We start from the raw sequence: 15,039 nt of genomic DNA on the forward strand, positions 1-15,039 counted from the left end.
AAGAAAAGAAAACAAGAAGGGGACGGGCTTATATGTAGGTGAAGCACAGTGAGGAAAATGACTGGCTTACTGTTTGTAATTTGGTTTTGTAATTACAGTACAAGATTTCTTTTAAATTGGCAACTCCCGATTCAAATGTTTGAGAAATGTTTGAGAAATTAGGTGGTGTTGAAAGGTGAATCTCATAAAAACATGTTGAGATCACAATTTACTCCTGAATATACATATATATCATGCAATTTAAACACTGGCACAGATGATAATTCTTATTATTTCTCATCAATTTAACGCATTAGCTATACGTAAGCTAACAATAAGCAATATGTTTGTAACAGTATTTATTAATCTTTGTTAACATTAGTTAAAAGTTAATATTTACGGAGTTCTATTAAATAATATTAATGTAATATCTAATTGATCTAATAATGTATTAGTAACTGTTGAAATTAACACTAACCAAGATTAATAAATGCTTTACCATTATTTCTCATTGTTAGTTCATGTTATCTAATTTAATTAATCTAATCCAATCTAATCTAATCTAATCTAAAATCCAGGGAGTTTATTTTTATTTTAAATAGGCCTAGTTATAATCCAAGCTACAATGGAAGGTTTAAGTTGTCATTTGGCTCATTGAAATACTGGTGAAACAAGACGTGGCGAATAGTTTCATGACAGGTTTTTAAGAAAACAAACATCTAACACACATACAGGAGAAACCCTAAACATACTCTTAATGATGTTTAGGGTTTCAAGCTAGAAATATGAATCTGATGCTGAGATTAATGCAGGGATTTCCCATCATTTGAAATATGCATTTTAATGTAGAATGCCAACGCAAAATATGTGTGTTTTTTTTTTTAGTATGACTTACCTAATTATATGAATGTATCATACAGTTCAGGTGGGTTTGAATATTCATGTAATATCAATTATTGATATGAGATATGACCAAAATATCATGCTGTAGAGCCTGAGTTTCCCTTTCTCAGCAGGAGATTTCTCTGAAATTACAACCTGGAAAATCCAGGGATTGGGGCCATCCCACTTTCCTTTTCTTCTCAAACAAGTATGTAAGATACTGTCATAACGAAAGCAAAAGTATGACTCCTGACCATGACCTCTAAAAATACATTTTTGTTTTGGCATGTGTTTGGTTTTTAATCTTTAGACATAAACATTCAAGAATCAAACACTTAACACAATAATATTGCCAGAAACAATAATGAAAATATTAAACAATAAAAGCTCAAATCAAATAATTAGGCTAATCAATAAAATACAATCAGAAATGTGAAACTAACGTTCTTTAGCGCAAGTTCTATAGACTGTTTTCTTTTTAATCGCATCATCTCTTTCTTTCATCATCTCATTTTTCATCTTTCATTATTCTGTGAAGCAATGCAGTGGTCTGTAAAAACATGCGGAAACTAAACGAGTAAATAATTAAGAAACCTGCCTGCCAAGGGTTAGAGATCTGTAAACACACCAGCAAATGACTTCAGGTAGCCTACATCTATTTCAAATAAATTAATAATTGCTGTGGGACTTCAGATTAGCACACAAACACATTTGACCCTTCAATATAAATGGATACACAGATGACCTACTACATTTGTTTTAAAAAAAAGCATACCAACACAAATACGTGTGCAATGAGCTTCTGAACTTCCATTTCTCTAGCTTGACGGATGAACCAGGTGTCGCGTTTATCAGTTACAATCTTTAACTCACTCGTACAAATTCGTAGGCTACGATTTTTGCTTTCGTACATATTTTACGAGTTACCAAATTCGTATGAATTCGTAAGAATGACCTACCCCTGACCCCGCCCCTAAACCTACCCATCACGTGGGTTAGACAAATCGTACGGATATGAGTGAGGTCGTACGAATTCGTACGAATTATGCACCTTTTAATCACTCGTACGAATTCGTACGAATTGTTCGTGAGATGTTGGTATTGCGCAGTATGCGGTCAATTGTCAGTGACTGACTGCAGAAAACAGTTGAAAAAAAAGTTATATCCACATATCTATTTCAATCCATTTTGCAGAATAATTGACATTTCTCACACACTGTCCAAGTCCAGATTTTACAGGCATGTTACTTCCAATTATGAAGAACTTGCAAGAGCTTTCTGCAAACATTAGGTAGTTGCGTGTGGAAGCAACAACAACAACAACACAAACAAAACCCAGAACTTTCAAAAACTATACCTCAGAGAGCCTTGATGAACAGATAAAGAAGCGCTGATCAGATGAAAGCAGATATGAAGACTTCAGATGCAAAAGCCTAAGTCCGTCTAACGTTTTTCTTTAATATTAGCAACCAGGCTCCAGGTTTCTACCCAAGTAGGCCTACCGGCATTTCTGAATGGGCTGAGGCTGGGGTTTCGTGAGGCTACACTATGTGCGGAGAGCATTCACTCAATATTATCTCATTTTTTACATATGTGGTTTTTAGAGGCTTTTGCATCGGAGGTATAGTGTCACATGTACACAAACATTCCATGTAATTGTTTGTTGTAAAACATCCCTTTTCTCTTAAAGGGGTCATGAACTGGCTTTTTAAATTGTGTTATATTGTTGTCTGAGGTCAACTTATGACGTTCGCTTGGTTTTTACATTCAAAAACATCAAACTGAATAAGTAATAGGCTATTTTCTACCCTAGTTTTGAGTCTAGCTCAAAAACGCTCGGTTTTTATGGGCGTCTCGCATTGAAGACTTGGAAGTAAACGCCCACTGCTGTGAGTGGATAACAGTTTTGCATATTATAATGAGTTTCGTGTAATGCGCGAATCGGTGGGCGGGGCTAAACCGTCCGTGTTGAAGTAGGCGTTGATCTTCTTCTGCGGGGCTGATGTTTTATCCTCTTTGTCGTCATAGTTCCCCCACTTTGAAAAACGAGTCGTTTGCTGAGCCTGGTGTCAATAAAAGCTTTTATTGGACTAACAAGGATGTTTTCAGTTCTGAAACTTACAGGATATTCTTATAATATGATGACCTCTTAGATGTCAAAAGCTCAAGGAAAATTTGATTTCTCAGTTCATCACCCCTTTAAGTTAATTTAACAACATGCTAACACTTTACAATAAGGTTTCAATTTGTTAACATTAATGTATTAACTAACAATGAACAATAAATTATTAATCTTTGTTAATGTTATTTAATAAAAATACAGTCGTCTGTTTGTTCATGTCAGTTCTCAGTGCATTAACTGATGTTTTCTATTAAATCTCTTTGTACTAAATGTCTTAATTCAAAGCCAAGTTCAAGTTGAGACAAGTGTAATTCTCCCGCTGATCACAGATTGCCAGTTGTTTTTAAAGCATTGACAATCCTGTGCTAGAGTCAGCTTTATATTTTCCAGTGATGTATTAAAGTGCGTATATGCACATCGGCCTATTATTGGCCATATTGATATGAGGACACATTACTTTATAAATGTACTGATTGGTTGATGATATGCTTCCAGCCCTTGAGCTTGTTCCTCTTGTCTTCATGCACTGACCGAGGGATTGTCGATAGGTCTCTATGTGGAGATTGTTGATGTCTGACATCATGACTGTCATCTATCGCCCTCTACAGAGCAAAACGAGTTCAAGCAGCCCAAACAATAACATATAGAGAGGGGATTTTTTCATTAAAACCTAAACGTCAGTGGAAGAGGTTTTTAAATGAATGTCTGGAAATCCCGGCATAAAAAAAAAATATATATATATTGTGACCAAACTGAGCATATAAGCATTGTTTTTTTTTTTTTTTTTGTCTTAGGGGTTTATTTAATTAAAACTAACAGATTTTACCTTTCTTTCTTTCTTTCTTTCTTTCTTTCTTTCTTTCTTTCTTTCTTTCTTTCTTTCTTTCTTTCTTTCTTTCTTTCTTTCTTTCTTTCTTTCTTTCTTTCTTTCTTTCTTTCTTTCTTTCTCCTTCCTTATTTCCTTTCTTTCCTTCTTTCTCTTTCATTCCTTATTTCCTTTCTTTCTTCCTTATTTCATTTCTTTCTTCCTTATTTCCTTTCTCTTTCCTTCCTTATTTTCTTTCTTTCTTCCTTATTTTCTTTCTCCTTCCTTATTTCCTTTTGTCCCTATTTCCTTTCTTGTTCTTTCCTTATTTCCATTCTTTCTTTCTTGTTCTTTCCTTATTTCCATTCTTTCTTCCTTATTTCCTTTCTTTCTTTCTTTCTTCCTTCCTTATTTCCATTCTTTCTTCCTTCCTTCCTTCCTTCCTTATTTTTTCTTTCTTCCTTTCTTTCTCCTTCCTTATTTCCTTTCTTTCCTTCTCCTTCCTTATTTCCGTTCTTTCCTTCTCCTTCCTTATTTCATTTCTTTCTCCTTTCTTTCTCATTCCTTATTTCATTTCTTTCTCCTTCCTTCCCTTCTCCTTCCTTATTTCCTTTCTTTGTTTCTTCCTTCCTTCCTTTTTTCTTTCTCCTTCCTTATTTCATTTATTTCTCCTTCCTTCCTTTCTCCTTCCTTATTTCCTTTATTCCCTTCTCCTTCCTTATTACCTTTCTTTGTCCCTTCCTTCCTTCCTTTTTTCTTTCTCCTTCCTTATTTTATTTCATCCATAATTTTTTCTTTTATATATATATATATATATATACACACACACACACACACACACACACCTTTTATACCTCAAAAACTGCCACTACACCACTTGTGAATGCTTGTGTCAAATTTAAGAATTTATGCATGAACCTACACAATCAATAGCTCAGTGCAAACTGTAATTGTAAAACCCTTCTTGAGCTGGACAGAATATCAAACAGTCTAAGACCAGAAAGTCAAGGACAAGGCCTAGTTTAAGGTCAGACTGACCATTTAACTTTTGCTCTCAGAAAATGGGTGTCATTGCTGTAGATTCTTTACACTTATTTCATTATATAACATCATTTTGTTATTTGTCATTACCTGTGTGCGCTTGTTACATTTAAGTGTACATATTAACAATTGCCTAAAACCATTGCATCTTGCAATTGCATTACATCTTTGAATAAACGCATTAAACATTTTACTTTTGCCATTTTTCCAGTTGTTGACTACATATGAATCAAAAGCACTTTGATACTTTTGATTAAAATGATAAATCGCTCTACAATCCCAGAAATACAATTTAGATGCAAATATTTTGATGAATTACGTCTAAAGTAGAGAGGGGAAGATTTTGCAGCTGAAATTAGGAAGAAAAAGAAATCTGTCAGACATAGTCACCAAACATCTTATTCATCTTCCACAATGCCACAATCATTATGAAGAAAATGACTGTCAAATATATTCCCAATGACCATTGAAGATGACAAAAAATCCCATTTCCTTGTGTTACGCTTCCTAGCTGCTCCTCCACAGCCACGGCAGACGCCCCATTAAAAAGCGACTTATTCTCACCCAGACTTTTTAAAAAACTATTAATCTGTTGACAACCAATCAAAGGCTGTCCCACTGTGAAAACAGACCAATGAAGAGATCAGGCACGTTGAGCGCTTAACCAATCAAGACAGGGCATTCTAATTCTGTCCATCATTATGTTGGACTGTGTAAGGTACATCTTATTTATGACCTGCAACCAGAGAGCCAGTGGTACATTTGTCTGTGCAACGGAGAGTGGCGCTGGGTGTTTACTTTGGAGTTCCAGCATCCATTATGGACTAGTTAAAAGAGTTGAGAAGAGGAAATAAAAACAGACTCTGACCTGACCTTTCAGACATTTTGAACCTGGTGTGATGTGAGGACCACACTGAGCGCTGGAAATACTCCAGATTCTTAAATCAGACCTCAGATTAGAACTGGACCAGACCCTTCGGAGTACTGGATGTCAGGACCTTGGTAAGAATCAGCCTGGAATCATCATCATCATCATCCTCGTCACTGGAAACAGAAGAAGAGCGCACACTAGTTTCCATGGAGTCCAATATTTCAGGGTCTTTCCTCTTCAACAACAGCTTGAACCAGTTCCCCTCAGACATCAAGGCCCCGGTGTGCCAGTACTCCATTCCCAACTCCTTCTACAAGCTCAGCCCCGCCAATATCAACGCTCAGCTCCAGGCTGGCACTCCGCATGGCATCAGTGACATCCTGAGTCGATCCTTGATGGGCGGCCCGGGAACCCCTGCGCTATTGTCCGGGTACCCCACCATGGGTGGCTTTGGGACAGCTGTGCCCAGTCCAGGGGTGTATTATAATCGGGATTACGCCCCATCGGGACTGAGCGCTTTCCCTAAAGCGGGTGTTGAGTGTTCGGGTATGAAGGGCAAAGGCAGCAGCTGCTGGGTGGACGGAGGGTACGAGTGGAGAGGAGCGAGACAGCAGTGTGCCAACAGTAAGTCTGGGCAAGAGATGCACTTCCAGTTCATTTGAAAGAGTATTACGTGTTACGTCACACTAACAATGTGACATTTACTAATACTAACTTACCTTGTTTACTATTTAGTACATTTATGTCAATTGTTTGGATACAGAAGAAGAAAAATAAATCCCAATTAGACTGTATTTAAGGACTTGACAGGTTGAATATTAGTCCAATGCGATATTAATTCATATTGAACATTTCAGTGGGAATGTTACAAGATTTAACAAATCAGTGTGATATTATCATTGTCTATAAAATTTACTGTATACGATGCAAATTATATTTAAGTGAAAGGTTGTGGACAATTTTTCAAATTACTTTTTTCAGGTAAACAATATATAAAAATGATAATTTAATGAAAAAAAAACCCCTTAAAATTATTAAACAGTTCATTATTTTAAGATTTAACTGGAAATGTTTTTTCAATGATTTAACAAATCAGTGTGATATTATCCTTGTATATTGACAGTATATGATATAAATTCCAGTTGTGGAAAATACTTTTTAAAAAACAAGATAAAAAATAATTGTTTAACGAAAATAACTGTAGCGGCCTATCATTTTAAACTTTATTATTTTAAGCTTTAAGTGGAATGTACAAAATAAAGAAATAAAAATTAATATGAATATTATATTATATTTAAATAATTATGTGTATACAATATAATAAACATTCTAACATAATTCTATCAAACATTTGACATTTTCATTGACATTTGTTGCCTTTGAGAAGTAAAACGTCAGATGTTTCTTTTATTTTTTATTTAAGATGATTCTATTTATTCCAAGATCTCCTAGTTTCAGTTGTAACTAATATGAATGTTTCTAACATAAAATAAAAAATTGTTAATGTAAAATTGTTTCCATTTGCTCAATTCATGCTTTTAAGTCACAAAAGAGAAATGAAGTCATATAAAATGTGTCAGGTTTAGTTGGGATACACAATCTTGTGTTTCTCTGTAGATGGTGGGCATCACACTGAGACGGCGGGGAAAAAGAAGCACACAAGACCCACTTTCAGCGGGCACCAGATCTTCGCTCTGGAGAAAACCTTCGAGCAGACCAAGTACCTGGCAGGACCAGAGAGAGCCAGACTGGCATACTCACTAGGCATGACTGAGTCACAAGTTAAAGTAAGTTAACATTGTAAACAAATATTTTCATAATTGATCACAACTTTTTTCTTTTGTCAAATCAACTTTGATAATTAAAGCGATAGTTCACCCAAAAAATTTAAATGTTTTTATTATTTACTCACCCTCATGTTGTTCCAAACCTGTATGGGTTTCTCTATTGTTGAACACAAAATAAGATATTTTGAAGAATGCTGGTAATCAAACAGTTGATGGTAGCCAATAGCCATTGACTTCCATTAGGAAAAAAATACTATAAAAGTCAATGGCTCCCGTTTGGTGACCAACATTCTTCAAAATATCTTATTTTCTTATTTTGTGTTTAACAGAAGAGAGAAACTCATACAGTTTTGGAACAACAGGAGGGTAAAAGTAAATGATAACAACATGTTTTTTTTTGGGTTAACTATACCTTTAATGTGTGTTTTTTTTGGGGTGAACTATATCCCTTTAATGTGGTTCAGATAACATATTTGGAGTTACTGTTGATTAAACCAATCTCAATCATTCAAGGCTATTAACTCGCATTTTTAATTTCAATAAACAACCAGGTTACTTAGGCTACTTAAAACAAAAAACAAAAAAACAGTTAAACCAACAATAATAGTTTAATAGTTCTGCATTCCTGCGTTATTCAATATAAAATAGGCCTACTCATTGGTTGGGGATTAAAGTTGGCAAAATTGTTGAGAAGCAAACCGCTAAGTATATTCTGTCTAACTGACATTCTCAAAGGTTTGTTGTGAGAGTTTATTTATTTGTAACGAGTTTTAACAGCACCTGCGTGAATCTGACACGGTAATGTGATTCCTCTCAGGTGTGGTTCCAGAACCGGCGCACTAAATGGCGGAAGAAGAGCGCGACGGAGCCCAGCTCCACACAGCCCTCGCGGGTAGAGAGTGGAGGAGACGGCTCAGAGAACGAGGTGGAGGACGAGGAGTACAACAAACCGCTGGACCCCGACACGGACGACGAGAAGATCCGACAGCTGCTGCGAAAACACCGCAGAGCTTTCTCAGTACTGCGCCTGGGACCGCATCATCTCTGAAGGCGAAGGCACGTTCAACAGGCCGCTGTCCCATAATACCAACATACAAACAAACACGCATATTCATACACTCCAAAAAAAACAAGGGGTCTCAAATTATACGAATACACAGTAATATATAACCGTTCTTGGTAACACTTTCTACGAAAATTACCACCATTTATTTTGCCAAGGAAAAAAAAAAAGATACAAAAGAAACTATATGGGGTGATCAAAATGGAACCTGCTATTAAACAGCCTTATAGGCTTTTACGGTACAAATTTAAACAGAAAAACAATTATGATATAGGCCTATAAAACTATTAATGAAATGGCAAAATAACATGTAGGCAGGGCCGGATTAACCATTAGGGCAACTGGGCACTTGCCCAGGGGCCCACGACATCTAAGGGGCCCTGGGCACCAGGGGCGGAGTGGCAATCGGGAGAGTCGGGAGTTTCCCCGGTGGGCCGGTAGTGTTTCGAGGCTGCAAGGGCCGGTCTGATAAAATGTATTTTAGAGAACGGAGCGTATATTTGCACTAAGTGCCTGTCTTTTTACCAAAAAGACGCCCGTCACGGAATAGCTGCAGTGGCGTAGGTCGTAACGCGTGGAGTGCTTGATTGCAGCTTTTGATGTGCTCGACCCGAGTTCGAATCCGCCTTTTGCCGAACTCTCTCTCCCTTTTCCCAACACATATGAGATGTAAAATGTATAACCTAACATAAAGGTCTCAAGCGTTATATTTTGCCAACGAACTAAAATCGAAACCATGATATGGCTTTGTGCCTTTATAAAACAGCATAAGACTTTAAGAATAGACATCCTGTTTGTGCTGCGTGATTGAAAGAAAAGTGCGCTCTTTGCTCACGCGATCAGCATGGTTATCTGGTGTTTTCTCCTAAATAAAAGCTCAAGGGTTTATTTCTTGCAAGTGAAGAAATTAGGACAAAAGTCTTTTAATTTTCCTGTATTATAGTGTAATGTAGCCTAAAATATACTTTTGAAATATTCATTTTCATTTATATAGTACATTTTATAGGCTATATGGATTTTACGTCATAGGAATAATTATATAAATCAGTATTACATTATTATAATAATTGTTTGGCATCCTAAAACACCAGTGATGATGTAATGTAGACTTAAGACTCTATATATCATAACTAAAAAGATGTTTGAGCCCTCTTTATCGTCCTGGTACAAATCAATGCTTTTTCTATGTTCAATGAGCAGTTCATGGGTTGAAGCTAATTTTGATCTCTCAAAGAGCACGAGATTGATGCATTTAACCTTAAAATGTACAAAATTTTCTTGCGGGGGAGCACGCCCCCGAACCCCCCTAGAGGCACAGAGGTCCACCCAACATAGTTTTACAAATTCCCATGGGAAAGAACGACCATTTATGAACTTTAATCTAGCATAGTACAACAAAGTTCCTTTTAAGTCAGTAAAACTGTAAATGCAATATTAAAATGTCCTTGGACAAAATATACATTTGGCTTGCCTAAGGGGGGCCCTACAAGACATTGTGCCCAGGGGCCTCTGAACTCTTAATCCGGCCCTGCATGTAGGCCTAAAAGAAGACAAAATGTTTTGGGCAGTGTGTAGCCTAATTGATTCATTGTATCCTAAATGTATTGTAACGGAAAAAACACATTTGTGGACTAGAATTTTGAATATAAAGATAGGCTATAGTTATTGGGATATGGATCTTTCTTGCGTGACAGCTAGGCCTATTAATACTCTGTATAACAAATTATTTTAATCATTTTAATATTGAACTATTCATGGCTATTCATTTGATTATGCATAATAACATCTTATACATGCCATTGTTATTGATCATTGTGTTAATACAATGTATTATCTAAATATATAGCCATGAATAAACCATTATAATTTATTATAGGCTACTGTAACTGATTTACGAGAACATACAATTGACAAAATTTATAAGGCCATAGGAATCAATTTTAAGGCATTAAGAATACATTTATGTTGCAAAGCTTCAAAGAAAGTGTTACACTGTAAAAAGTGGTCAGTTAATGTAACTTAAAAAAAGTGAGGAAACCCGTTGCCATAAAATTAAGTAAATAAATTTAATGCGTAATTGAAATAAAAAATGTCAAGTTCCCATAACTTATTTTTTTTTCAATTACGCACAAAGTTTATCTACTTAATTTTATGGCAATGGGTTTCTTTTTTCACTTTTTTAAGTTAAGTCAACTGATCACTTTTTACAGTGTACCCAGTTGTCTTTGAATTTTGTATTGAATATTGCTCAAACTTATTCAGAGATAAAATGCATTATCAATGCTCATGAAACAGGCATAACAAGCAGATATGGTCAAACGAAATTGGATACATAAATCAATACCGAATGAATTGTATTCTCACTCTCTTTATATCATTACGCCACTGTAGATTTACATTCTTCCAAAAGTTACAAGCATTTCATGTTGTGCCAGTGAAGTTGAATTAGTCCATACATCAGGTCAAGTTCAGACAGGGATGTTTAGTTATAAGACAGCATGTTTTCCATAATGCCATACAAGCACTGTAGAGATACTATTATTTATTGATTTTTAAAAACTCTTGAAGACAGGGTAGATAGATATTACCCCAATAATAAATAAATGAAACCATAAATAACACTCAAATGTTTAACATCTAAAATGCATATAATCAAATGTATATGATCTGTAAATTAATTATGAAGAAAATGCACAATAAATTGCTGTTTTGAATGTTGAGTTTGTCCTGTTATTTAGAAAATCTGTTCAATCTTGTAACGTTTTAAAGAGGTAAAACAAACCCTTTTCAGCATGCTAGATAGTGAACAATATGAAAGGAATTAAATCTTGAGAATATTAAGTTACATTTTAAGCTAATGCCTGAGTTTAACCTGTTGGGAAAAAAAAAGGCTGTTTGAACTGTCAATAAATGTAAAACTTATTCTGATAATTCTACAGTAAATCAGCAGGCACTGGATATAAAGTGGTCATTGTCAGTTTGATGAATGTCATTTACCTAATGGCTCCTTTGAGACCAGTTGTCTACAGGGAAGCATTAGTCAGATCTCAGATCCTTTAATCTAAATGCGAGAGCAGATGGTGGGAGTCTGTGTGTGTCTTGTTTAGCATCTGCTTGTTATGGACGTCTTAACTGCACACCTCAATTAAAGGGTCTTATAATGACAATGACTCTGGATTGATCAATTAATGTGAACGGAGTCAATGTGAAACAATTGACCGAACAGGCATCAATGGATCTTCTCAGTGATGCTAATTTTAGCACCAGTTGCAATATTTAAAATATGGAGAAACTCAACGGCTGCGTCCGAAAGCTGAACAATGCTGCCTCCGCAGGCAGCACAGGAAGGCAACAAGACACATCCGAATCCAATGATCGTGTCACAACCTGTATCTATCCCTCTCTAATGGATTTTTTGTATCCTAGATGTATCCTTCACTGCCCTTGATATCCAACAATACTGTGGATTCCGTGACAGCTGAGCTTAAAAAATAAATATGGCGTCTGAAATTTGCAGTTGGTGGTCAGTTTGTGTGTAATATCTTGTGTGTAATATCTTTGTAAATGTACATTCTTTTCCCCACTTTTGATTTCTAGTGAGAAATTACTATTGTTGTAAATAAATATTCATTTAGTTGTCACCAAGTTGCCATGCGCAAGGCAAGTCTATATCAGAGCAAGTTTCTTTCAGTTAAAACAGCTCAAACATGAATTTTAGTCCAGGACTAGCTTAAGCCTTGTAAACTGGCCAAATATGTGTATTAATAAAAGGAAGACTGGGGTTAATGGCTGCTGAAAATTCACCTTTGCCATCAGAGAAATAAATTATACTTTAAAATAGATTAAAATGAAAAGTTATTTTAAATTGCAATTAATTTGATAAAAATAATGAAAAAAAGAATTACTGTATTTTTTAACAAATAAATGCCTTGGTGAGCATAAGAGACTTACCGACCCCAAACTTTTGAACGTGTATGTGTATGTGTTCATATATTCAATAGCAATTCACATTTTTCTATCTATCTATTTATTTACCCAATTTAAATATTAGGTTATATGTATCTATTAGGCTAAAAAAAATACACAATTCAACTGATCAGTTGATGAATATATACATTTTATTAGGAAATAAGACATAAGATATTTGAGAAAAACATTCATTGGTGCTGCAGAAGGTATAGTACAGTAAGAGGGTCTTTAGACCGTCTCTAACATTCGACAGCACATTAGGTACACTATATGCACTGCTACTGTTTTACTGCATCTTATGTCTGTTACAACCGATCTGCCAAACACAAGGTCTGTCTGAAATCATAAAATGAAAAAAAAATGAAAAAACTATATTTGGCACATTATCAAGCATCATGTACATCTTCAATCACAACAAAGTCAGTCTTTTTTTTTTCTCCTGCAGTTTTTAGGTATGAATGTGACTGTTTAAAGGGATAGTTTGTCCAAAAATAAAAATTCTGTCATCGTTTACTCATCCTCAAGTTGTTCTAAACCGGTATGAGTTTTTTTGGTTCTATTGAACATACAAGAAGATATTTAGAAGAATGTGGGTAACCAAACAGTTGCTGATCGCCAATGACTTCCACAGTGTGAAACCCCCCCCCCACAATATCTGCTTTTGTGTTCAACAGAAGAAAGAAACATACAATAAGTTTAGAACAACTCGAGGGTGAGTAAACGATGACAGAATTGACATTTTTGGGTGAACTTTCCCTTTGTTTACTCCGAACAATCTATAATTTCATAATGGCAAATGTTCTGATCCTATCGACAAGTTTCCTCCAGTCACCATTTACCTTAAACTTTTCACCATACCACTGTCCATTTTCTTGATAGACACTGTATATAACAATATATTTGTCAATGTTTCTAGGGTGGCTCCATGGGAGAAACTGATTTCACCAAGTACAACATGTTCCTGGATCAACATCTTTGTTGATCCTGGAACAACATTCTAACCAATAAGATTTGATGGACAAGTTTGCAGTTTATGTCAAGTTTAGGCTTGCAACCATGGTTAGGTGCTTCTACATCAGTGTTTTTCACAGATTTTAGAGATAATTTATGGATAGGGTTAGGTTTAGGGGTTGGGATATGGTCAGAAATGTTGTTCCAGGATCAACAAAATATGTTCAAACAGGAAAGCGTCTAACTGCAAAATCGGGACGTGCTAATCCATGACAATGCCTCAGTCTTTTTTTTTTTTTTAAGAAGAAGAAGAAAAGTTAGAGACACAGAAAGTAGAAATAACTTAAAGGTTAACATACAATAAGCAATGTGACTGATTTCACAATTGCTGTGAATTACGGACTATGAATGCTCACATCACTGCTAAGTAAAATACTTCCCCAAAACCAGTGCAAACACGAATGGCTACATACACGTGTAACTTAGCATGCTAATAACAGTGCTCATAAATCTCAAGAGACTGTAGTGTTTGTGTTTATCTGTAAAATCTCAAATGCTAAACGACATCTATGTCGTTCCTACAGCGACTCCGTGGCCTCCTATTGAACCACGGTTTGAAGCGATGCCCCGGAGAACAGTAAATTATGTTGACCATACCATGAATCAACTTCAACAAGTCCATTATTGACAGGTGGGCTGTACGATTTAACCCTCGCACGTAAATGATGTGTTGGGGGGTGTTCAGATCATATTGATTTAATCAATAAATTCAGGTTTGGCTAAGAAATCACAGAAATGTTTGTTTGATTTGGGTTTGAAATGAGAAACATGTTGCTGAGGACATTTAAAGGGATATTTTACTATAAAAGTGTGTCAACTTAAATCTTGCATATTGTCGGTTTGATTATTAATACATTTCTGAGCATCAGTGACTCCAAACATCTCCAGATGGACAAACAAAGTGATTCAATAACAGTAACGTAGCCCTACGTATTTACAATTTAAAGTCGTTACATAAAGCAACGCATAAGGTCATTTACCACACAGAATCCTACTATATGAAACGTGGTAATTACAACTAGTTTTAAACGCATTTAACGCTGGACCAACACCAATGAAAACCTACTGTATATAGAGCGGTTAAACTAAACTATACGAAATACCCAAGATCCAACGCAAATAAAACAACAAACAGATCTCCGAACGCTATGCTCCACATTAGTATTCCACATTGCACTAGTGCTCTAATTAAAAGTCTGGGGGCTTCCAGGCCAGGGCACTCTGGGTGGGATTTCCATAATTCACAAGTGCTAATGGCTTTATAACTTGTCCCTTGCTGTCCTGTACATATTCTATTGATCCGAGAGTCTTGACTAACAACCCCGCAGAGACAATGACTGAAGCCGAAGAACACGCTGACAGCCATAAGTGCTGAGGCGAGTGTAAATGCAAAAACACACGATTATGAATCCATACTCACACATGCAGGAAGTATAAGAACTGAAAAGCAACTAGCTGAAAGCTACAGTGTCAGGCCTGCACTTTACTCGACACACATGCACACAATGC

General features: G+C 35.8%; 1 protein-coding gene across 1 annotated transcript; it reads left to right on the plus strand.

Annotated features, from left to right (window-relative positions):
- The first annotated feature begins 5,578 nt into the window (after positions 1-5,578).
- nkx6.3 (NK6 homeobox 3) lies at positions 5,579-8,699 on the plus strand. Its single transcript, XM_056246513.1, has 3 exons — positions 5,579-6,324; positions 7,318-7,487; positions 8,305-8,699. Exons 1-3 carry the CDS (start codon positions 5,907-5,909, stop codon positions 8,533-8,535), a joined length of 819 nt encoding a protein of 272 aa, XP_056102488.1. The 5' UTR covers positions 5,579-5,906; the 3' UTR covers positions 8,536-8,699.
- The last annotated feature ends 6,340 nt before the right edge of the window (positions 8,700-15,039 follow it).

The sequence above is a fragment of the Rhinichthys klamathensis genome, unplaced genomic scaffold (assembly GCF_029890125.1).
Source record: "Rhinichthys klamathensis goyatoka isolate OS25496 unplaced genomic scaffold, OSU_Roscu_1.1 h1tg000040l_1, whole genome shotgun sequence".
NCBI classification, from domain to species: Eukaryota; Metazoa; Chordata; class Actinopteri; order Cypriniformes; family Leuciscidae; genus Rhinichthys; species Rhinichthys klamathensis.